The sequence below is a fragment of the Eleutherodactylus coqui genome, chromosome 1, assembly GCF_035609145.1.
Source record: "Eleutherodactylus coqui strain aEleCoq1 chromosome 1, aEleCoq1.hap1, whole genome shotgun sequence".
Lineage (NCBI taxonomy): Eukaryota > Metazoa > Chordata > Amphibia > Anura > Eleutherodactylidae > Eleutherodactylus > Eleutherodactylus coqui.
Genome location: NC_089837.1, coordinates 174,982,598 through 175,007,416, shown reverse-complemented (window position 1 = coordinate 175,007,416; position 24,819 = coordinate 174,982,598). Strand labels below are relative to the sequence as shown.

The following is a 24,819-nucleotide window of genomic DNA, read 5'->3' as shown; positions in this document are numbered from 1 at the left end:
GTTGATCGGTGGGGATCCACCACTCTGGATCCCCGTCAATCAGCTGATCACCTGGCCCTCTCTCAGTGCAGCTGAGCAAGACGTTATCAGTGGTCAGGGCCAGAATTTAATAATGTTTTTTTCTTTCAAATTGCCTCCTGTTACACTTCCAGCTCTAATAGCAATGAGGAGCCGGGAAGTGTAATGGGATCACTCCCACTGATACGAGCGAAGCCTTTGTTATACTTCGGCTCTGACTACCAGGGACAATGTCTAGCCCTGCTACACTGACGTCTGGCTGGAGGCTCAGCTAATTGGTGGTAATCCCAAGCAGCAGACCAATCAACTAAGGATAGGTCATCAATAGTAAAAGCCCAGAATACATCTTCAACTAAATACATTCTGCAGTGAAATGGAGGGTAGATTTAATACATTGTGACAAGTACAGCAACTCTATAAACAGAATTAGATCAAAACAGATTTCCAGTATTCCTATTCACTACCAGCAAACATTTGTAACACCAAGTTGCAGAACATTTACACAATGAAAAAAACATTATTGACTTAAATGGATTCTGTCACGGGTTCATGCTGATTCTTTTATTTTATACATTTATATAGTGCAGACTTATTCCTCAGAGTCACTTCATGACCCCCAACGGGGCTCACAATCTGAGTTTACCTATTAGTATGTGTTTTTGTTTGAGAGGAAACCCATGCAAACACAGGGAGAACATATAAACTCTATGCAGATGTTGTCCTTGGTTCATATGGAACCTAAACCCCAGTACTGCAAGCAACCAGGCTAACCACTGAACAACTATGCTACCCACTTTAACTCAGGAACTAAGCCCCAAGTCATGGATGTGGGTCATGCTGGACTCTCACCACCCACATCATGTGGACTGATAGCTCGCCCCACTTTGGTGTCTACAGACAGATTTCCTTTAAAAGGATTGCAAGAGTTTATTTTCCAAAACAAGTATCAGCACTGTCCATGGTTATGTGAAGTTTGCAGCTCAGCCTCATTCCCTAAAAGTAATGACAACAGTGGCAGACAGCACACCTTGGAAATCGCTGACTAGAGCTTTAAAATACTTCATACATCTAAAATATGATAACGCTTCAGAGCAATTCATGGGACAATTTTTACATGCTTTAACTACAGTATCTTTAGAAAAAAAAGAGTTTTATAAACCTATTACACTTAACAGTGCAATGGCCGAGCTGAGCGCGCCAAAGTTGCGGAGGCCACGGGGATTGCAAGATAGTTGTCAAAGGTGGCTCTGCAATCTCTCCTGACAATGACAGAAATTATGCTCTGCTCAATTGTTGTGCAGTGGCACAAATAACGTAATATGTTTAAACTGAATGGTGGGTTTTGTCACGGGTGACGCCAGTACTCCAATCTGAACTTTAAGTTCAAAGATGATGAAATAACTTGACACAAGTCCAGTAGTTTGTCTTAGTAAACTGGAAGGATGCATTTTTACTTAAGCTTTGTAATGAACAATTGGGATACACTCAGATTTTACAGCATTACAAGGGTTTAGCAGAATCAGCAATGATGCAGTAAATTAACACGTTGAAAACTCTAGAGTTTACTCAGTAATGATACAGTTTTGACTAGCTGATGGGCTTACTGGAAAGGTAAGATGCAGGTGTTGGATGAGAGTTGTAATGGCTGCTAAACTAGTCCTGGCTTTGAATTCAATGGGTAGTGTGACTCACTGTTTTAGTGGAACATTGACCTCCAACTCTTTCCTCCTCACTGCTGGTAGAACAGGGGAGCAAAAAGGACCTTGCTACATTTGAAGGCTTGCTGAATCCCTGCACGCTCGGCTGCACTCCTGACACACACCTCCTTCTCCTCCTACTCCGACTTGCTGCAGACTCTTCTCACAGCTCCATACAAACTCCTCCTTCATTTCCTCTCTCTTCCCGCTCTTTCTGCTTTCCTTTCCCTCTGCATAGAGACCCATACTAATATTTCCCGCTCTAGACTCACTCACCAATCAGTGGAGGCATGACATATAGCCAATAGGCAACCAGCTATTGCCAGCGCTAAGTTTTTAGCTTAGGAAGGAGAAACAAGGTTTCTGTGACGTATGGCACTTACCATGCTTCTGGGAAGCACATAGACAGGTGTGACAGGACAAATGTAAGTGAGACTATTCTGGAGGACCCTCTGGGCCACTACAACAGTATATAGGAATATGTATTTTTCAGTAGATTCAACAATCTTAGCTCCCCAATATTTGTAAGTAAGCATTTTGAATATTTTTTGGTTTTGGAATTTGTCTTTCAGATTGCTGCTGGAGCCAAAGAAGTATCAGTATTTGGAGCGGCATCGGAGACATTTAGTGAGAAGAACATTAATTGTTCTATTGAGGAAAGCATGGGAAGATTTGAAGAAGTCATAAGATCCGCTCACAGTATAAATGTCCCAGTACGCGGGTATTTATTTACAATTTTTCTTCAATTGTATGTCTGTTAGTAGTTTAGTAGTCAAAGATTAGTAATTAAGGAATAGTAGCATGACAAGGACCTGTCTATACCACGTTTGATGTATATTAACTAATGTCTAATTCCACATTCATCACTTATACTGTAAATAGGTAATAAATATTTGTATTGGAATATTTATTAGGCCACTTTCACATATGGCAAAATTGCACCACATGTGAAAATGTGGCAGAAGATCTGCAGCATTTCTGGTGCGGACTTGGTCGTATTTTTAATTGAGGATCAGCTGAGGAATTTCATTCTTGTATTGCTAAGGTTTAATTCTGTATAATTAGACATGCTGTGGATTTAGAATCTGCAGTGTTTTCCAAAAACACTCAGAATTTGTTGTGGAAAATTTTCCACACCATGTGCTGATAGCGACTGTCATGGGCATCAACTGTCACCTGCCCACAACACCTGCTATCAGCTGTTAACCCTTTAACCTGATAGCCCTTTTATCGATCACGATTTAGATGTCTTGAACAGCCCTGCTGCAATAAGATCATGGTGGTGCTGTCCAGGTGTCATGGTAGACTGCAGCCTTTTGAAGGCCCCCCCAGGGCTGCTATGATAGCATGGCTTATTAGGAAGCCTGCTAAAATACAATGTAGTGCAATACAATACTATTGCATTCTACTGTATAAGCGATCAAATGATTGCACGTTCAAGTTCCCTTAAAAGTTTAAAATCCCCCTGTGACATCTTTCTGAGGCTGCTGACGAAATTAGGGCAATCAGGATACCAGAACACATGGAGGCTCCCAGACCTGCCAGGAAGCGGAGCACTTGCCCCAAAAAGGTCGACCCAAATGCTTTCACATGGATTATAGAAGGACAGAATGCTAAATGCCGTGCTTCTCTTAATTTCCCTGAGAGTTCCCTTCATCTCGGAGATGAGGGGACTGCCTGGGGCAGAACCCCTTTAGCTCCCCGGGGCTTCCCTTCATCTCCCTCTCTCCAGTAAACGGAAGCCCCACCGCTGGTATGAAGGGGGTTTCCCCAGGGCTTACCTTTATCACAGGGAAGTCCCTTCATCTCAGCAGGGATGGAGGGATTCCCCTGCAGGAGAGAAGAAGGAATTCCCCTAGAATCCCTTCATCTCCCTTTGCTGTCCGGCTCACATAGTCTCCTATAGTAGTCTATGGAGGCTTCTGTGCTTTGCGCACCAAAAATAGGTCTGTATTTTCATGCAAAGGTGAATTTCACTTGCTGATGGCCTATCTTTTTAGCTGCGTGCCCCCCCCCCCACCTTTTCCCCCGCGACTAAAACTCCTTCATCTGAATGTTTTCATAGGAAGCCATTTGTTCTAATAGTCACACTTGTTTTTGGCAATGTATGTTTGTGCAAACTCCCTCGTGTGAATAAGCCCTAAGACTGCAGGTATCTGGAATTTTATCAATAAATGTAATTGCTATCCAGAGAATTTGAAGTTCTGTATTAAAAGAAAATTACAAGCACTATTACAACGTATTAATCAGCATTAGGGCGAGCACCCACTGGCGTTTTTTTACCTGCATTTTGCGTTTTGCGTTTTTCCTGCACAGGCATAGAGATAAAGTGTGCTCATGTCCACTGGCGTTTTTAAAATCGCCCCGCCCCGCAAAATCGCATCGCAGCTGTCCTTACACTCTGGCTCCTTTTTTTAATCTAACTTCTCCCATGGTTTTCAATGCTCCCGGAAAAAACGCAACGCAACGCAATTCGCACGCGCCGTGTGGCGTTTTTGCAGACAACATTACTGAAGACTGTGGAAGGGCGAGCATTCTTCACAGGTGCTGTAGGGTGTGTTGGTATAGAAACGCTATGCAACGTTTTAGGATGAGACATTCTCCGCGTTTTGCGTTAAAAAAACGCAGCGAAAAACGCGCGAAAAACGCAAACGCGTAGATGCGAAAACGCTGCGTTTTTCACGCACTACCAACGCAAACGCCAGTGGGTGCTCGCCCTAATATAGTATTTTATAGAAATAACATTGTGTAAAAAGGTAATCATTAACTTGAGCTCCCCTGTAGGCCAAAAAATGGACCCTATATGCAAACTCAGGTCAATAACGATTACTAGGAGCTTAGCAAGATGGGATTTGAATAATGTGTGATGATTATAATCATCCGTAGTGCTGCTGCTGATGATTACATCAATAATATGTTCACTTGGTAGAGCTATGCAGTTAAGGCTTTATTTACACAAGTGTATGCGTTTTTACGGTGCTGTAAAATCGCATGAATGAAGAAAAGACTTGATCGAGTCCTGGTCCTAATAAGCGTTTTTTCATCCATTAACATGGCCAGTGCAGTGTGTTAGCAAAAAATATGCTGCAGTGTAGAAATCCCTCGCTCGGCATAAATCCTCTGAATGCCTTTCAATGCCTATATAGAGGCACCTGTAAGCTTTTCCTTGCATTGGATGCTGCTAAACTGCCTCCCCCTCCCTTTTTTTGCAGCTCTATAGGAGTCTATGGGAGCCAGCAGAGTATACCGTTCGAAAAATAGAGCAAGACTTACCTTTTTCGGCAGCGTATAAACTTGGCCATCGATTTCGATCGTATTTTATCTGGCACAACGTTTTTACTCGGCTAAAAAACTGAACGAGTCATCTGAACGAATGCATTGAAAACCAATGCTTCAGATGGGCGCAATTTTTGGCTGGCGTATAAACGCGAGGCTCAGTAGCCGTCTAAAAACACCTTAAAAAGGGTAACCAGCGCAACATGTTGTAATTCTGTGAAGTGAACCTACACTTTCAGTAAATTATCATATGTGCCTGAGATTACCATTCATTTTGGTTACTTTACACCTAATTAAAAAAAAAATCCTTAGCTTTGTATTTATTTTATTTTATTTTTTTATATTGGCAATATAAAAAGTTTCATACTGATGATTTTTTTTGCCACAAGGACAGCAACGAATACTGTTAGAAATTTCAACTAAAGAATGCATCTACAGTGTTATTTTTAATGAGTTTTGTAATTTTGTATTTCTATAATGCTGAATAACTAAATAATAATAAAAGAAAACTAAGCCCCATCTGCAGAGCTATTAGGCACTTCCTGGAACTTATCCAGGTCTTTAATCTAAAACTTTCTATTGCATACAATATGGTGAGACATAATGAGGAACAACACATTTCAGCCATCTGGACTGTCTTCTGCTTCATGCTTTGGTTTGCAAATACTATACTAAGCACTCCTTCACATGGGTGTATTTGCGCTTATTGGTCCACGCAAAACTTGGGTGCACAATACGCTGAGAGTTCAGTGGGTTTACTCACATTACTCTTTTTTGTGCTCACATTTCTCTTGTGCGCAAAAAAATAGGTCATGCTCCATTTTTTGCACTTGCAAAGTAACGTTCCTTATAGAAGTTTATGGGAGATGTGCAAATGTGCAATGGTTGCGCAAAACTGTGGGGAAAAGAACACATCTGGACCTCATTAGGCTAAATAGCCCTTTAAATTATCACAAGGAGTAGGGAATTGTGCGCCCATATGAACAGGCCCTGTGCGCACACAAAGTACAGTAAATGCATAAAAAAGTTAAAAGAGCTTAAAATTAATAAAAATTGAATGCTCACCTATCTCAGCTGCTCCCTGTCCCGTGCTGCAGCCTCGGTGTCTGATGCACAGATCCCGGAAGAATTGGTGAGCATTCATATGCCATTCATTATGCATGTGACCACTCAGCCAATCAAAGGCGTCAGTGGTCATTCTTCCATGGCTGCTAAAGCCTCTAAGTGACAAAGCGGTCACGTGCAAAATGTATAGTATGTGACCCCCAGGCAGTTCTTGCAGCATCAGGTAGGGAGCCCCTGGGATAGGCGAGCATTCAATTTTTATTAATTTTAAACGCTTCTTACAGTTTTTTTTAATATCCTGAATTACCCTTTAAGCAGCCAGAACACATGGTTGAAGTCTGAAAATTTTCTGGAAATAAATATTGTTGAGATAAAGTACTATATTTAGTGGAATATGGTAGAAAATAATATAATTAATAGCTAATACTAGTTTTAAATGCCTATACATTTACTTTCTAAACCAATTAACCTTAATTTATAAAGATTGTAATTGGATTAAAAATGTACTCAGTGACTCCAGAATTGTGTCCAGAGTTTCATATTCTGAATAGCTGCCAGTTGTAAGTGGTGTACCGCAGATTAAGATGGGATTAATAACATTGTATTTGTCTCTGCAGATGACACCAAGCTGTGTTATGCAATGCAGTCCCACAGAGTAGATGAATGCAACTTACGAACAGAGAAAGAGATATTAGAAACATAGAAGATTGATGGCAGAAAAAGACTACATGGTCCATCTAGTCTGCCCTTATATTATTTCTAGAGATGAGCGAACGTATTCGTCCGAGCTTGATATTCGTGCGAATATTAGGGTGTTCGGGATGTTCGTTATTCGTAACGAACACCATGCGGTATTCGGGTTACTTTCACTTCCTTCCCTGAGACGTTAGCGTGCTTTTCTGGCCAATTGAAAGACAGGGAAGGCATTACAACTTCCCCCTGTGGTGTTCAAGCCCTATACCACCCCCCTGCTGTGAGTGGCTGGGAAGATCAGATGTCACCCGAATATAAAAGTCGGCCCCTCCCGCGGCTCGCCTCAGATGCCTTGTGAGTTAGATGAGGGACAGTGCTGCTGGTAACGGAGCTGCTGTAGGGAGAGAAATAGCAGTTAGTGTAGGCTTCAAGAACCCCAAAGGTCCTTATTAGGGCCAGTAATACCTGTGTGTTGGCTGCTGTTAGCAGTGACTTTTTTTTTTTCTTCTCAAAATCGCCTCTGCAGAGCGTTGCACCCGGCATTAGGGACAGAAGTGTTGGATAGGCAGGGAGAGTGTTAGGAGTGAGTGTAGCCTTCAAGAACCTCAACGGTCCTTTCTAGGGCCATATTTAAGCGTGTGCAGTGCTGTGCTGGCTGCTGTTAGCAGTGCTGCATTTTTTTTTTTTCTCAAAATCGCCACTGCAGAGCATTGCACCCTCCATTGATACTACAGGGAAAGAATTGTGTAGGCAGGGCCACAACACAGTTATTATTCATTGAATATACGCAGTGGGTCCTTTTGGTGTAAAAAAAGGGAAAAGAAATCTATTTGTCCTGCCTCTGTCCGTCCTAAGGGCTGTGGACACGTGTGAGCTGCGTGTACAACGTTAAAAAATCAGACGCACCCAGCTACGGTTTACTGCTGGCTTCGCCATTTGCTTTCCTTAATTGGGAAAAAAATACCTGCTCTGCCAGAGTTAATAACTCTGCTACCCTCAAGTTCTGTGACACATTAGCAGGGCCACAGCACAGTTATAAAACTTCTCATGTTCATTGAATATACGCAGTGGGTCCTTTTGGTGTAAAAAAAGGGAAAAGAAATCTATTTGTCCTGCCTCTGTCCGTCCTAAGGGCTGTGGACACATGTGAGCTGCGTGTACAACGTTAAAAAAACAGACGCACCCAGCTACGGTTTACTGCTGGCTTCGCCATTTGCTTTCCTTTATTGGGAAAAAAATACTTGCTCTGCCAGAGTTAATAACTCTGCTACCCTCAAGTTCTGTGACACATTAGCAGGGCCACAGCACAGTTATAAAACTTCTCATGTTCATTGAATATACGCAGTGGGTCCTTTTGGTGTAAAAAAAGGGAAAAGAAATCTATTTGTCCTGCCTCTGTCCGTCCTAAGGGCTGTGGACACGTGTGAGCTGCGTGTACAACGTTAAAAAAACAGACGCACCCAGCTACGGTTTACTGCTGGCTTCGCCATTTGCTTTCCTTAATTGGGAAAAAAATACCTGCTCTGCCAGAGTTAATAACTCTGCTACCCTCAAGTTCTGTGACACATTAGCAGGGCCACAGCACAGTTATAAAACTTCTCATGTTCATTGAATATACGCAGTGGGTCCTTTTGGTGTAAAAAAAGGGAAAAGAAATCTATTTGTCCTGCCTCTGTCCGTCTTAAGGGCTGTGGACACGTGTGAGCTGCGTGTACAACGTTAAAAAATCAGACGCACCCAGCTACGGTTTACTGCTGGCTTCGCCATTTGCTTTCCTTATTTGGGAAAAAAATACCTGCTCTGCCAGAGTTAATAACTCTGCTACCCTCAAGTTCTGTGACACATTAGCAGGGCCACAGCACAGTTATAAAACTTCTCATGTTCATTGAATATACGCAGTGGGTCCTTTTGGTGTAAAAAAAGGGAAAAGAAATCTATTTGTCCTGCCTCTGTCCATCCTAAGGGCTGTGGACACGTGTGAGTTGCGTGTACAACGTTAAAAAATCAGACGCACCCAGCTACGGTTTACTGCTGGCTTCGCCATTTGCTTTCCTTAATTGGGAAAAAAATACCTGCTCTGCCAGAGTTAATAACTCTGCTACCCTCAAGTTCTGTGAAACATTAGCAGGGCCACAGCACAGTTATAAAACTTCTCATGTTCATTGAATATACGCAGTGGGTCCTTTTGGTGTAAAAAAAGGGAAAAGAAATCTATTTGTCCTGCCTCTGTCCGTCCTAAGGGCTGTGGACACGTGTGAGCTGCGTGTACAACGTTAAAAAATCAGACGCACCCAGCTACGGTTTACTGCTGGCTTCGCCATTTGCTTTCCTTAATTGGGAAAAAAATACCTGCTCTGCCAGAGTTAATAACTCTGCTACCCTCAAGTTCTGTGACACATTAGCAGGGCCACAGCACAGTTATAAAACTTCTCATGTTCATTGAATATACGCAGTGGGTCCTTTTGGTGTAAAAAAAGGGAAAAGAAATCTATTTGTCCTGCCTCTGTCCGTCCTAAGGGCTGTGGACACGTGTGAGCTGCGTGTACAACGTAAAAAAATCAGATGCACCCAGCTACGGTTTACTGCTGGCTTCGCCATTTGCTTTCCTTAATTGGGAAAAAAATACCTGCTCTGCCAGAGTTAATAACTCTGCTACCCTCAAGTTCTGTGACACATTAGCAGGGCCACAGCACAGTTATAAAACTTCTCATGTTCATTGAATATACGCAGTGGGTCCTTTTGGTGTAAAAAAAGGGAAAAGAAATCTATTTGTCCTGCCTCTGTCCGTCCTAAGGGCTGTGGACACGTGTGAGCTGCGTGTACAACGTTAAAAAATCAGACGCACCCAGCTACGGTTTACTGCTGGCTTCGCCATTTGCTTTCCTTAATTGGGAAAAAAATACCTGCTCTGCCAGAGTTAATAACTCTGCTACCCTCAAGTTCTGTGACACATTAGCAGGGCCACAGCACAGTTATAAAACTTCTCATGTTCATTGAATATACGCAGTGGGTCCTTTTGGTGTAAAAAAAGGGAAAAGAAATCTATTTGTCCTGCCTCTGTCCGTCCTAAGGGCTGTGGACACATGTGAGCTGCGTGTACAACGTTAAAAAAACAGACGCACCCAGCTACGGTTTACTGCTGGCTTCGCCATTTGCTTTCCTTTATTGGGAAAAAAATACTTGCTCTGCCAGAGTTAATAACTCTGCTACCCTCAAGTTCTGTGACACATTAGCAGGGCCACAGCACAGTTATAAAACTTCTCATGTTCATTGAATATACGCAGTGGGTCCTTTTGGTGTAAAAAAAGGGAAAAGAAATCTATTTGTCCTGCCTCTGTCCGTCCTAAGGGCTGTGGACACGTGTGAGCTGCGTGTACAACGTTAAAAAAACAGACGCACCCAGCTACGGTTTACTGCTGGCTTCGCCATTTGCTTTCCTTAATTGGGAAAAAAATACCTGCTCTGCCAGAGTTAATAACTCTGCTACCCTCAAGTTCTGTGACACATTAGCAGGGCCACAGCACAGTTATAAAACTTCTCATGTTCATTGAATATACGCAGTGGGTCCTTTTGGTGTAAAAAAAGGGAAAAGAAATCTATTTGTCCTGCCTCTGTCCGTCTTAAGGGCTGTGGACACGTGTGAGCTGCGTGTACAACGTTAAAAAATCAGACGCACCCAGCTACGGTTTACTGCTGGCTTCGCCATTTGCTTTCCTTATTTGGGAAAAAAATACCTGCTCTGCCAGAGTTAATAACTCTGCTACCCTCAAGTTCTGTGACACATTAGCAGGGCCACAGCACAGTTATAAAACTTCTCATGTTCATTGAATATACGCAGTGGGTCCTTTTGGTGTAAAAAAAGGGAAAAGAAATCTATTTGTCCTGCCTCTGTCCATCCTAAGGGCTGTGGACACGTGTGAGTTGCGTGTACAACGTTAAAAAATCAGACGCACCCAGCTACGGTTTACTGCTGGCTTCGCCATTTGCTTTCCTTAATTGGGAAAAAAATACCTGCTCTGCCAGAGTTAATAACTCTGCTACCCTCAAGTTCTGTGAAACATTAGCAGGGCCACAGCACAGTTATAAAACTTCTCATGTTCATTGAATATACGCAGTGGGTCCTTTTGGTGTAAAAAAAGGGAAAAGAAATCTATTTGTCCTGCCTCTGTCCGTCCTAAGGGCTGTGGACACGTGTGAGCTGCGTGTACAACGTTAAAAAATCAGACGCACCCAGCTACGGTTTACTGCTGGCTTCGCCATTTGCTTTCCTTAATTGGGAAAAAAATACCTGCTCTGCCAGAGTTAATAACTCTGCTACCCTCAAGTTCTGTGACACATTAGCAGGGCCACAGCACAGTTATAAAACTTCTCATGTTCATTGAATATACGCAGTGGGTCCTTTTGGTGTAAAAAAAGGGAAAAGAAATCTATTTGTCCTGCCTCTGTCCGTCCTAAGGGCTGTGGACACGTGTGAGCTGCGTGTACAACGTAAAAAAATCAGATGCACCCAGCTACGGTTTACTGCTGGCTTCGCCATTTGCTTTCCTTAATTGGGAAAAAAATACCTGCTCTGCCAGAGTTAATAACTCTGCTACCCTCAAGTTCTGTGACACATTAGCAGGGCCACAGCACAGTTATTAAACTTCTCATGTTCATTGAATATACGCAGTGGGTCCTTTTGGTGTAAAAAAAGGGAAAAGAAATCTATTTGTCCTGCCTCTGTCCGTCCTAAGGGCTGTGGACACGTGTGAGCTGCGTGTACAACGTTAAAAAATCAGACGCACCCAGCTACGGTTTACTGCTGGCTTCGCCATTTGCTTTCCTTAATTGGGAAAAAAATACCTGCTCTGCCAGAGTTAATAACTCTGCTACCCTCAAGTTCTGTGACACATTAGCAGGGCCACAGCACAGTTATAAAACTTCTCATGTTCATTGAATATACGCAGTGGGTCCTTTTGGTGTAAAAAAAGGGAAAAGAAATCTATTTGTCCTGCCTCTGTCCGTCCTAAGGGCTGTGGACACATGTGAGCTGCGTGTACAACGTTAAAAAAACAGACGCACCCAGCTACGGTTTACTGCTGGCTTCGCCATTTGCTTTCCTTTATTGGGAAAAAAATACTTGCTCTGCCAGAGTTAATAACTCTGCTACCCTCAAGTTCTGTGACACATTAGCAGGGCCACAGCACAGTTATAAAACTTCTCATGTTCATTGAATATACGCAGTGGGTCCTTTTGGTGTAAAAAAAGGGAAAAGAAATCTATTTGTCCTGCCTCTGTCCGTCCTAAGGGCTGTGGACACGTGTGAGCTGCGTGTACAACGTTAAAAAAACAGACGCACCCAGCTACGGTTTACTGCTGGCTTCGCCATTTGCTTTCCTTAATTGGGAAAAAAATACCTGCTCTGCCAGAGTTAATAACTCTGCTACCCTCAAGTTCTGTGACACATTAGCAGGGCCACAGCACAGTTATAAAACTTCTCATGTTCATTGAATATACGCAGTGGGTCCTTTTGGTGTAAAAAAAGGGAAAAGAAATCTATTTGTCCTGCCTCTGTCCGTCTTAAGGGCTGTGGACACGTGTGAGCTGCGTGTACAACGTTAAAAAATCAGACGCACCCAGCTACGGTTTACTGCTGGCTTCGCCATTTGCTTTCCTTATTTGGGAAAAAAATACCTGCTCTGCCAGAGTTAATAACTCTGCTACCCTCAAGTTCTGTGAAACATTAGCAGGGCCACAGCACAGTTATAAAACTTCTCATGTTCATTGAATATACGCAGTGGGTCCTTTTGGTGTAAAAAAAGGGAAAAGAAATCTATTTGTCCTGCCTCTGTCCGTCCTAAGGGCTGTGGACACGTGTGAGCTGCGTGTACAACGTTAAAAAATCAGACGCACCCAGCTACGGTTTACTGCTGGCTTCGCCATTTGCTTTCCTTAATTGGGAAAAAAATACCTGCTCTGCCAGAGTTAATAACTCTGCTACCCTCAAGTTCTGTGACACATTAGCAGGGCCACAGCACAGTTATAAAACTTCTCATGTTCATTGAATATACGCAGTGGGTCCTTTTGGTGTAAAAAAAGGGAAAAGAAATCTATTTGTCCTGCCTCTGTCCGTCCTAAGGGCTGTGGACACGTGTGAGCTGCGTGTACAACGTAAAAAAATCAGATGCACCCAGCTACGGTTTACTGCTGGCTTCGCCATTTGCTTTCCTTAATTGGGAAAAAAATACCTGCTCTGCCAGAGTTAATAACTCTGCTACCCTCAAGTTCTGTGACACATTAGCAGGGCCACAGCACAGTTATTAAACTTCTCATGTTCATTGAATATACGCAGTGGGTCCTTTTGGTGTAAAAAAAGGGAAAAGAAATCTATTTGTCCTGCCTCTGTCCGTCCTAAGGGCTGTGGACACGTGTGAGCTGCGTGTACAACGTTAAAAAATCAGACGCACCCAGCTACGGTTTACTGCTGGCTTCGCCATTTGCTTTCCTTAATTGGGAAAAAAATACCTGCTCTGCCAGAGTTAATAACTCTGCTACCCTCAAGTTCTGTGACACATTAGCAGGGCCACAGCACAGTTATAAAACTTCTCATGTTCATTGAATATACGCAGTGGGTCCTTTTGGTGTAAAAAAAGGGAAAAGAAATCTATTTGTCCTGCCTCTGTCCGTCCTAAGGGCTGTGGACACGTGTGAGCTGCGTGTACAACGTTAAAAAAACAGACGCACCCAGCTACGGTTTACTGCTGGCTTCGCCATTTGCTTTCCTTTATTGGGAAAAAAATACCTGCTCTGCCAGAGTTAATAACTCTGCTACCCTCAAGTTCTGTGACACATTAGCAGGGCCACAGCACAGTTATAAAACTTCTCATGTTCATTGAATATACGCAGTGGGTCCTTTTGGTGTAAAAAAAGGGAAAAGAAGTCTATTTGTCCTGCCTCTGTCCGTCCTAAGGGCTGTGGACACGTGTGAGCTGCGTGTACAACGTTAAAAAATCAGACGCACCCAGCTACGGTTTACTGCTGGCTTCGCCATTTGCTTTCCTTAATTGGGAAAAAAATACCTGCTCTGCCAGAGTTCATAACTCTGCTACCCTCAAGTTCTGTGACACATTAGCAGGGCCACAGCACAGTTATTAAACTTAGATTATTCATTCACTAGAGGCAGTGGGGCGTTTCGTTTTCAAAAAAGGGAAAAAATTATATTTGGCCTGCAGTCTTGCGCCAATTTATTTCCTGCCTGTGAAATCAAATCACTGGTAATACAGCATGCTGAGGGGTAGGGGTAGGCCTAGAGGACGTGGACGCGGCCGAGGACGCGGAGGGCCAAGTCAGGGTGTGGACACAGGCCGAACTCCTGTTCTAGGTGTATCGCAGCCGTCTGCTGCGCGATTAGTAGACAGGCACGTTTCTGGCGTCCCGACAGTCATCGCACAATTCATGGGTCCACGCGGGAGACGGTTATTAGAAAATGAGCAGTGTGAGCAGGTCCTGTCGTGGATGGCAGAAAGTGCTTCGAGCAACCTATCGTCCAGCCACAGTTCTGCGCCGTCCACTGCTGCAAATCCGAATCCTCTGTCTGCTGCTCCTCCTTCCTCCCAGCCTCCTCACTCCACTACAATGACACATGCTCAGGAGCGGGAACACTCCCAGGAACTGTTCTCGGGCCCCTGCTCAGATTGGGCAGCAGTGGTTCCTCTCCCACCAGAGGAGTTTATCGTCACTGATGCCCAACCATTCGAAAGTTCCCGGGGTCCGGGGGAAGAGGCTGGGGACTTCCGCCAACTGTCTCAAGAACTTTCTGTGGGTGAGGAGGACGATGACGATGAGACACAGTTGTCTTGCAGTGAGGTAGTAGTAAGGGCAGTAAGTCCGAGGGAGGAGCGCACAGAGGATTCGGAGGAAGAGCAGCAGGACGATGAGGTGACTGACCCCACCTGGTGTGCAACGCCTACACAGGACAGGTCTTCAGAGGGGGAGGCACGGGCAGCAGCAGGGCAGGTTGCAAGAGGCAGTGCGGTGGCCAGGGGTAGAGGCAGGGCCAGACCGAATAATCCACCAACTGTTTCCCAAAGCGCCCCCTCGCGCCATGCCACCCTGCAGAGGCCGAGGTGCTCTAAGGTCTGGCAGTTTTTCACAGAGACACCTGACGACCGACGAACAGTGGTGTGCAACCTTTGTCGCGCAAAGCTCAGCCGGGGAGCCAACACCAACAGCCTCACCACCACCAGCATGCGCAGACATATGATGGCCAAGCACCCCACAAGGTGGGACGAAGGCCGTTCACCGCCTCTGGTTTGCACCCCTGCCTCTCCCCCTGTGCCCCAACCTGCCACTGAGATCCAACCCCCCTCTCAGGACACGGGCACTACCGCCTCATGGCCTGCACCCACACCCTCACCTCCGCTGTCCTCGGCCCCATCCACCAGTGTAGTTCAGCGCACCGTCCAGCCGTCGCTTGCGCAACTGTTGGAGCGCAAGCGCAAGTACGCCGCCACGCACCCGCACGCTCAAACGTTAACCGTCCACATAGCAAAATTCATCAGCCTTGAGATGCTGCCGTATAGGGTTGTGTAAACGGAGTCCTTCAAAAGTATCATGGAGGCGGCGGCCCCGCGCTACTCAGTTCCCAGTCGCCACTACTTTTCCCGATGTGCCGTCCCAGCCCTGCACGACCACGTCTCCCGCAACATTGTACGCGCCCTCACCAATGCGGTTAGTGGCAAGGTCCACTTAACTACAGACACGTGGACAAGCACAGGCGGGCAGGGCCACTACTTTTCCCTGACGGCACATTGGGTGAATTTAGTGGAGGCTGCGACAGAGTCAGAGCCTGGGACCGCTCACGTCCTACCCACCCCCAGAATTGCGGGCCACAGCTCGGTGGTGGTATCTGCGGAGGTGTATGCTTCCTCCACTAAAGCACCCTCCTCCTCCTCCTCCTCCGCAACCTCTGTCTCGCAATCAAGATGTGTTAGCAGCAGCATGTCGCCAGCAGTCGGTGTCGCGCGGTGTGGCAGCACAGCGGTGGGCAAGCGTCAGCAGGCCGTGCTGAAACTACTCAGCTTAGGAGATAAGAGGCACACGGCCCACAAACTGCTGCAGGGTCTGACACAGCAGACCGACCGCTGGCTTGCGCCGCTGAGCCTCCATCCGGGCATGGTCGTGTGTGACAACGGCCGTAACCTGGTGGCGGCTCTGCAGCTCGGCAGCCTCACGCACGTGCCATGCCTGGCCCACGTCTTTAATTTGGTGGTTCAGCGCTTTCTGAAAAGCTACCCACGCTTGTCAGACCTGCTCGTAAAGGCGCGCCGGCTCTGCGCACATTTCCGCAAGTCCCACACGGACGCTGCCACCCTGCGGACCCTGCAACATCGCTTTAAGCTGCCAGTGCACCGACTGCTGTGCGACGTGCCCACACGGTGGAACTCTACGCTCCACATGTTGGCCAGGCTCTATGAACAGAGTAGAGCTATAGTCGAATACCAACTCCAACATGGGCGGCGCAGTGGGAGTCAGCCTCCTCAATTCTTTTCAGAAGAGTGGGCCTGGTTGGCAGACATCTGCCATGTCCTTGGTAATTTTGAGGAGTCTACCCAGGTGGTGAGCGGCGATGCTGCAATCATTAGCGTCACCATTCCTCTGCTATGCATCTTGAGAAATTCCCTGCAAAGCATAAAGGCAGCTGCTTTGCGCTCGGAAACGGGGGCGGGGGAAGACAGTATGCCGCTGGATAGTCAGGGCACCCTCCTGTCTAATTCTCAGCGCGTACAGGAGGAGGAGGAGGAGCATGAGGAGGATGAGGAGGAGGGGGAAGAGACAGCTTGGCCCGCTGCTGACGGTACACCGGCTGATTGCCTGTCATCCTTTCAGCGTGTATGGCCTTAGGAGGAGGAGGAGGAGGATCCTGCAAGTGATCTTCCTAGTGAAGACAGCCATGTGTTGCGTACAGGTACCCTGGCACACATGGCTGACTTCATGTTAGGATGCCTTTCTCGTGACCCTCGCGTTGCACGCATTCTGGCCACAACGGATTACTGGGTGTACACACTGCTCGACCCACGCTATAAGGAGAACCTGCCCACTCTCATTCCCGAAAAGGAAAGGGGTTCAAGAGTGTTGCTATACCACAGGACCCTTGCGGACAAGCTGATGGTAAAATTCCCAGCCGACAGCGCTAGTGGCAGAAGGCGCAGTACCGAGGGCAAGGTAGCAGGGGAGGTGCGGAGATCGAGCAGCATGTACATCCCAGGCAGTGCAACAGTCTTTAAGGGCCTGGACAGCTTTATGGCTCCCCACCAAGACTGTGTCACCGCTCCCCAGTCAAGGCTGAGTCGGCGGGAGCACTGTAAAAGGATGGTGAGGGAGTACGTAGCCGATCGCACGACCGTCCTCCGTAACGCCTCTGCCACCTACAACTACTGGGTGTCGAAGCTGGACACGTGGCCTGAACTAGCGCTGTATGCCCTGGAGGTGCTTGCTTGTCCTGCGGCTAGCGTCTTGTCGGAGAGGGTGTTTAGTGCGGCTGGGGGAATCATCACAGATAAGCGTACCCGCTTGTCAACCGACAGTGCCGACAGGCTAACACTCATCAAGATGAACAAAGCCTGGATTTCCCCAGACTTCTCTTCTCCACCAGCGGACAGCAAGGATACGTAAGCAATACGTAGGCTGCACCCGCGGATGGAAGCATCGTTCTCTCTCACCATCCAAAACGGGGACATTTCTGCTTCATCAATCTGTGTCTAATATTCCTCCTCCTCCTCCTGCTCCTCCTCCTGAAACCTCACGTAATCACGCTGAACGGGCAATTTTTCTTAGGGCCACAAGGCTCACTCAAATAATTTTTCTGAACAATTTTTAAAAGTTTCAATGCGCTTAAAAGCGTTGGAACTTTAACTTGAACCAATTTTTCGTTACACTGGGCTGCCTCCAGGCCTAGTTACCACTTAAGCCACATTAACCAAAGCGATTAATGGGTTTCACCTGCCCTCTTGGCTGGCCATGGCCAATTTTTTGGATGTACATTAGTACTGTTGATACAGCAATTTTTGTGGGCCCTCGCCTACAGTGTAATCAAATTAATTTTTAGCCCACCTGCATTACAGCTGACGTTACCTCAGCTGTGTTGGGCAATGCAATGGGATATTTTTATGTACCGCCGGTGGGTTCCAGGGAGCCACCCATGCTGTAGGTGCACACGGAGTGTAACCTACATGTGTCCACTTGTAAAGAACCCCAGTCTGACTGGGGCATGCAGTGTGGGCCGAAGCCCACATGCATTAAGCACGACATTACTACCTCAGCTGTGTTGGGCAATGCAATGGGATATTTTTATGTACCGCCGGTGGCTTCCTGGCACCCACCCATGCTGTGGGTCCACAGAGAATTATAAATGCATCTGAAAGCACATCTAAAGAACCCCAGTCAATCTGGGGCATGCAGTGTGGGCCGAAGCCCACCTGCATTAAGCACGACATTACTAACTCAGCTGTGTTGGGCAATGCAATGGGATATTTTTATGTACCGCCGGTGGCTTCCTGGCACCCACCCATGCTGTGGGTCCACAGAGAATTATAAATGCATCTGAAAGCACATCTAAAGAACCCCAGTCAATCTGGGGCATGCAGTGTGGGCCGAAGCCCACCTGCATTAAGCACGACATTACTACCTCAGCTGTGTTGGGCAATGCAATGGGATATTTTTATGTACCGCCGGTGGGTTCCAGGGAGCCACCCATGCTGTCGGTCCACAGGGACTTCACAATAGGGGGTTGTACCTGCCTGTGTCTATGAATTAAAAAGCCCGGTCTGACTGGGGCATGCAGACACCTTGACAGAATGAATAGTGTGTGGCACATAGGTTCCCCATTGCTATGCCCACGTGTGCAGCTCCTGATGGCGGTGGCACAGGATTATATTTCTCATTGCTTCTGTACAGCATTGTGGGCTATCGCCCTGCCCCTTTTAAAGAGGGTCGCTGCCTAGCCGTGCCAACCCTCTGCAGTGTGTGCCTGCGGTTCCTCCTCATGGCAGACGCACTTCTAAATAGACATGAGTGTGGCGTGGCATGAGGGCAGCTGAAGGCTGCGCAGGGACAACTTGGTGTGCGCTGTGGACACTGGGTCGTGCGGGGGGGTTGGTCAGCATGTAACCCAGGAGAAGTGGCAGCGGAGTGTCATGCAGGCAGTGATTGTGCTTAGTTGGAGGTAGTGTGGTGCTTAGCTAAGGTATGCATTGCTAATGAGGGCTTTTCAGAAGTAAAAGTTGTTGGGAGGGGGGGGGGGCCCACTCTTGCCGGTATTGTGGCTTAATAGTGGGACCTGTGAACTTGAGATGCAGCCCAACATGTAGCCCCTCGCCTGCCCTATCCGTTGCTGTGTCGTTCCCATCACTTTCTTGAATTGCCCAGATTTTCACACATGAAAACCTTAGCGAGCATCGGCGAAATACAAAAATGCTCCGGTCGCCCATTGACTTCAATGGGGTTCGTTATTCGAAACGAACCCTCGAACATCGCAGGAAGTTCGTTTCGAATAACGAACACCCGAGCATTTTGGTGTTCGCTCATCTTTAATTATTTCCTTTTTATTCCTCTGTTGAGATAAATAGATACTTATCCCAGTCATTCATTCACTATTGATTTTTCAACTACATCTCCTGGAAGCTTATTTCAAGCATCCACTACTCACTCAAGGATATCATGTTACTTCTGATCTTCCCCAAAGTAATCTCTGATTGTGCCCTTACTTTTTAGATGATTTAGAGCCTTGTGCGGCGCCAAATGCTAAGGCAGCAGAAATTCAGTCCTAAACCCTCACTCATGACCTGCAGGCTTGCGAATTCAATCTCCACTTGGTTCAGGTAGCTGGCTCAAGGTTGACTCAGCCTTCCATCCTTCCATACCATCACTGCTGCTGTAGCTTTGACTTTAAGTTCTCTCTGAGCTGTTTAGGGGAGTCTGGCTGTTATACTGTATGATATGCCCTGTGCACAGAGAAGACTGCAAATTCTTCTCCCTAACTCACTGTAACACACACAGACTAATACACAAAAAAACATCATTAGGAAAGACACAAGGGAAGTGTACATGTGAATAAATAATAGTAACTCACATCATATCTGTGTGTGTCTGCTTCCCTACTCATCCTCCCTCTTCCCCGATCATCTCTATAGAGTTCTGAGGCAGTATTAGTCATTACCCTCTGTAATGACTAATGGCACATTAATTGGTAGTCTGAAGGTGAGACTCAGTATACTTTTGAATTGCCTATTTGCATCTAGGAATGTGACTTTTTTTTCCTCTCACACACCATTTAAACTGAAGCTACCTATTTCAAACTTTAATAGTCACTCTCTTTTCTAAATATTGTGAGAACTTTTACTTTACTTTCACTGGACTCTTCATCTGCCTCTTACTAAATTTCCTAATGTTGCCACCCAGTGGCCACTTCCTAATATTTCAACTTTAAGAAGCCTCAGTCTTAAAATTCCCTGATTGGGACAGTTTTGTACCTCTACCCTTCCCCCTGAAGCTATATGAACATGCTCACTAGAAGAAATGCTTGTTGAAAAGTAATGTGACCTACACATGAGATTCCATCCCTAAGAGTCCCTTTAACAGTATCTCTACCCTAAGATTGACAGAGTCACGCATCTGAGCTCGTTAAATAATACCCTTTTTTTTCACTAAAATTGTTAAAGTAAGCCCAACCCAACAAACCAAAAGATACTGCAACCAATTCCAAGGCTCGCAGCATTGATAATTTCATAAGAAACAACTAAAAGCTTAACAATATCCCTTCCAGCTGATAAGCAGACACTCCCCACAGCTCCACAGGAACCTATGGACAGAGACGGTAGTGATGCAGATGACTCTTTAATTGATAGAGGCCTACCAATTTATAGGTCCTTTATTAGCAACGCCTTAACCAAAGCACTTGAAACGGTCCTAAAAGTTGTAGGACATTAAACAAGGTATAAAACAAAAAGCTCGAAGAGTTGAATGGATAAAGTTTACTCAGGCACAATTAGTGGGTTACACAAAGGCTTCTACCACCTCCTTTGCCACTTGTTAAGAACACCTTAAGTTAATTGATTAGCTTGTAGACCAAGATAACAGAAGACAGTTTAATAACTTTCAGATCAAAGGTGTCCCGAAACAATTTTATCAGAAACCCTTCCAAGGACGATGAATCAACTGTTTATCTTACCTTTAGACACAATAAAATTGCAATAGAGAAGGCAAGAACTACCCAGAGACGTTATTTGCCGATTATTCTCTTCAAATGTGCATGATGACATCTTGTATAAAAGCAGGGAGTCCAACTCTATAATGTTGGAAAGTGCAGAGATTTCTATAAATCAGGATTAGAGATGAGCGAGCACCAAAATGCTCGGGTGCTTGGTACTCGAGTCAAACTTTTCGTAATGCTCGAGAGCTCGTTTCGAGTAACGAACCCCATTGAAGTCAATGGGTGACTCGAGCATTTTTGTATGGGACCGATGCTCCGCATAGGGGATGATTTGTGAAACACCCTAAAACATCAGAAAGTCTTCGAAACACCAAAAAAACAGAGAGGGAAGGGCAGGGGCAGCATGCATGGCTGCATCTGAGGCTCCCAGGTCCCACTATTAAGCCAAAATGAAGGTAAGAGGCTGGCAGTCACCCCTCTTACTATTTACTTGGGACAGAACCTCATTAGCAAGGCACACGCACCGGCACATCTTAGCTAAGCACCACACTAGCTACAACCAAGGACAATCACCGCCTGCAGGTGACACCGCTGCCTCTTCTCCCGGGTTACATGCTGTCCAACACACCGCACGACCCTGTGTCCATAACGCTCGCCACACCACTCTCATGTCGATTTATAAGTGCATCTGTGATGAGGAGGAGACGGAGATACACACTGCAGAGGGTTGGCAGGGCCAGGCAGTGACCCTCTTCGAAAGTGTGGGCGATAGCCCACAATGCTGATGACAATTAATGATAAATTAACGTACGATCATCATTCCAATCCCGTGCCACCTCCATCACAAAATTGTTAGGAGCCGTGAACGTGGGCATAAAGGGGACTCAAGTGCCAGCACTTCTACACATATCTACAATGCAGCAGCACATACTAACACCAAGATTGGTTTGAAGCAGGAGGTGTCGCAAAAGTAGCCACCACAAGTATACAGTGACCCTGTGAAAGTGTCATGAAATCACCAACGCTTCCTGTGAATGCTGCAATCCAGTATCTCGGATAACTGTGGTTACGCTGATCGCCAGACCCCAAGCAGGAGGAGGAGGTGGCATAATAAGGCTGAGAACCCATGACCGAGGTAGAACCCGCAATATTCTGTGTGGGAAGCACGTAAGTGGCCCAGGGTCAGGCTCGGTCCCAGCCTCCACCTTGTGTGACCCAAGGTGCCGCAAGTTACATAGCAATGGGAAATCCACGTGTCCCCACACAATTCATTCTGTGTAGGTGTCAGATAGCTGAACACCGCAATGGGAAACCTTAGTGCACCCACAGTATAGGCGGACCACTGAAACTTTTCTGTTGCAAGAGTATAGGCAAACCCCTCAAACCTTTCAGTAGCAAGTGTATAGGCGGACCCCAGTAACATTTCTGTATCAAGAGTATAGGTGAACCTCTCAAACCTTTCAGTAACAAGTGTATAGGTGGAGCCAAGTAACATTTCTGTAGCAAGTGTATAGACGGACCCTTGTAACATTTCTGTAGTAAGAGTATAGGCAGACCCCAATAACATTTCTGTAGCAAGAGTATGGGCGGACCCCAGTAACATTTCTGTAGCAAGAGTATGGGCGGACCCTAGTAACATTTCTGTAGCAAGAGTATAGGCGGACCCCAGTAACATTTCTGTAGCAAGAGTATAGGCGGACCCCTGTAACATATATGTAGCAAGAGTATAGGCGGACTCCAGTAACATTTCTGTAGCAAGAGTATAGGGGGACCCCAGTAACATTTCTGTAGCAAAAGTATAGGCAAACCCCAGTAATATTTCTGTAGCAAGAGTGTAGGCGAACCCCTGAAACATTGGTGTACCAAGAGTATAGGCGAACACCTGAAAAAATTTGGTTACCAAGAGTGTAGGCGAAGGACGGAAAAATTAGTTAGATAACAGTATAGGCAAGGGCAAGAAAAATTGGTGTACCAAGAGTACAAGTGTACCCTTGAAAAATTGCTCAACCATGAGGGCAGGTGAAACCCATAAACATTTTTTAAAGATACAGCTCATTGTTGCTTAATTTGTATCAGAGCCTGGAGGAAGCCCTGTGAAAAAATTGGTTTCTGCTAAAGTATAAATACTTCTGAAACTTTGAAAAATTGTAAAAAACGTTTAAACAGAGCTTTTTGGGCGGCAGAAAAATTGGCAGTTCAGCGTTGTGACATGCTGTTTTAGGAGGAGTAGTAGTAGTAGGAGGAGTAATAATATCCGAGAGTGATTGACAAAGCTTATTCCCCCTTTTTTTGTGGTGATAGAGGATGCATTTTTCTCCAGTTGCAGCAAAAAGAATCATTAGGTTCCGCTGCTTTCCGCCGGTGGAAAAGAGAAGTCTGGGGAAATCCAGCCTTTGTTCATCTTTATGAGTGTAATCATGTCGGCGCTGGCAGTTGACAGGCAGGTACGTTTATCCGTGATGATTCCCCCAGCTGCACTAAACACCCTCTCTGACAAGATGCTAGTGGCAGGGCAGGCCAACACCTCCAGGGCGTACAGCGCAAGTTTGTGCCAAGTGTCCAGCTTTGACACCCAATAGTTGTATGGAGCAGAGGCATCACGGAGGATGGTGGTACGATCGGCTACGTCCTCCCTCATCATCTTTTTACAGTGCCCCCTCTGACTCAGTCTTGACTGTGGAGTGGTGACACAGTCTTCCTGGGGAGCCATAAAACTGTCAAAGGCCTTGTAGAGTGTTTCCCCGCCTGCACTGGACATGCTGCCTGATCCCCGTGCCTCCCCTGCTTCTTGGCCCCTGGAACTGCGACTTCTGCCACTAGCGCTGTCAGATGGGAGGTTTAGCATCACTTTTTCCACCAGGGCCCTGTGGTATTGCATCACTCTCGTACCCCTTTCCTGTTTTTGAAAGCCTCCGTTTCCACAATCCTGTACAGCAGCATCTCCAGGCTAATTAATTTGGCAATGTGTACGTTTAAAGCTTTCGCTCCAATGCTTGTGTTAGCGACAGCTGAACGCTGCGCTGAGAGACATTGCTGGTTGGAGTGGAGGACTGTGGAGGTGAGGGTGTGGGTGCAGGCCAGGAGGCACTTGTGCCTGCGTCCTTGGAGGGGGATTGGATCTGTGTGGCAGGTTGTGGCACAGGGGAAGAGGGAGTGGTGTGACCTGGAGGCGGTAAATGGCCTTCGTCCCACCTTGTGGGGTGCTGTGCATGCTGGTGGTGGTGAGGCTGGTAGTGGTGGCTCCCCGGCTGATCTTAGTGCAACACAGGTTGCACACTACAGTTCATCGGTCATCCGCGCTCTCACTAAAAAACATCCACACCTTTGAACACCCAGCCCTCTGCACAGAGGCTTGCCACGAGGGGGTGCTGTGGGAAACAGTTGGGGGATTCTTCGTTTTGGCCCTGCCTCCACCCCTGGCCACTCCACTGTCTCTTCCAACCTGTCCTGTTGCTGCACTTGCCTCCCCCTCTAAAGCCCTGTCCTCAGTAGGCTTAGCAAAGCAGGTGGGGTCAGTCACCTCATCGTCCAGCAGCTCTTCCTCCGAATCCTCTCTGCGCTCCTCCCTCGGACTTACTGCTCTTACTACTACCTCAATGACAGACAACTATGTCTCATCATCCTCATCCACAAAAAGCACTTGAGACAGTTGCCGGAAGACCCCAGCCTCATCACCCGGACTCCGGGAACTTTTCAAAGGTTGGGCCTCGGTCATGACAAACTCCTCAGGTGAGAGAGGAACCGTTTTTTCCCACTCAGGGCAGGGACCCGAGAACAGTTAGTGGGAGTCTGCCTGCTCAGAATATGTCATTTTCATGGACTGCGTAGAGGCTCTATGCTGTGACTGAAAAAATTAACCCGCTGTCTTGCGCTGATACCTAG

At 46.3% G+C, this 24,819-nt stretch overlaps 1 protein-coding gene across 1 annotated transcript in view; it reads left to right on the top strand.

The window, feature by feature from the left end:
• Nucleotides 1-24,819, top strand: part of HMGCLL1 (3-hydroxy-3-methylglutaryl-CoA lyase like 1) — a 134,748-nt gene that overhangs the window by 53,242 nt on the left and 56,687 nt on the right. Inside the window, exon 6 of the mRNA XM_066590407.1 lies at nucleotides 2,288-2,436. Coding sequence (XP_066446504.1) covers nucleotides 2,288-2,436 — 149 coding nt within the window. The remainder of the gene's footprint in view (nucleotides 1-2,287; nucleotides 2,437-24,819) is intronic.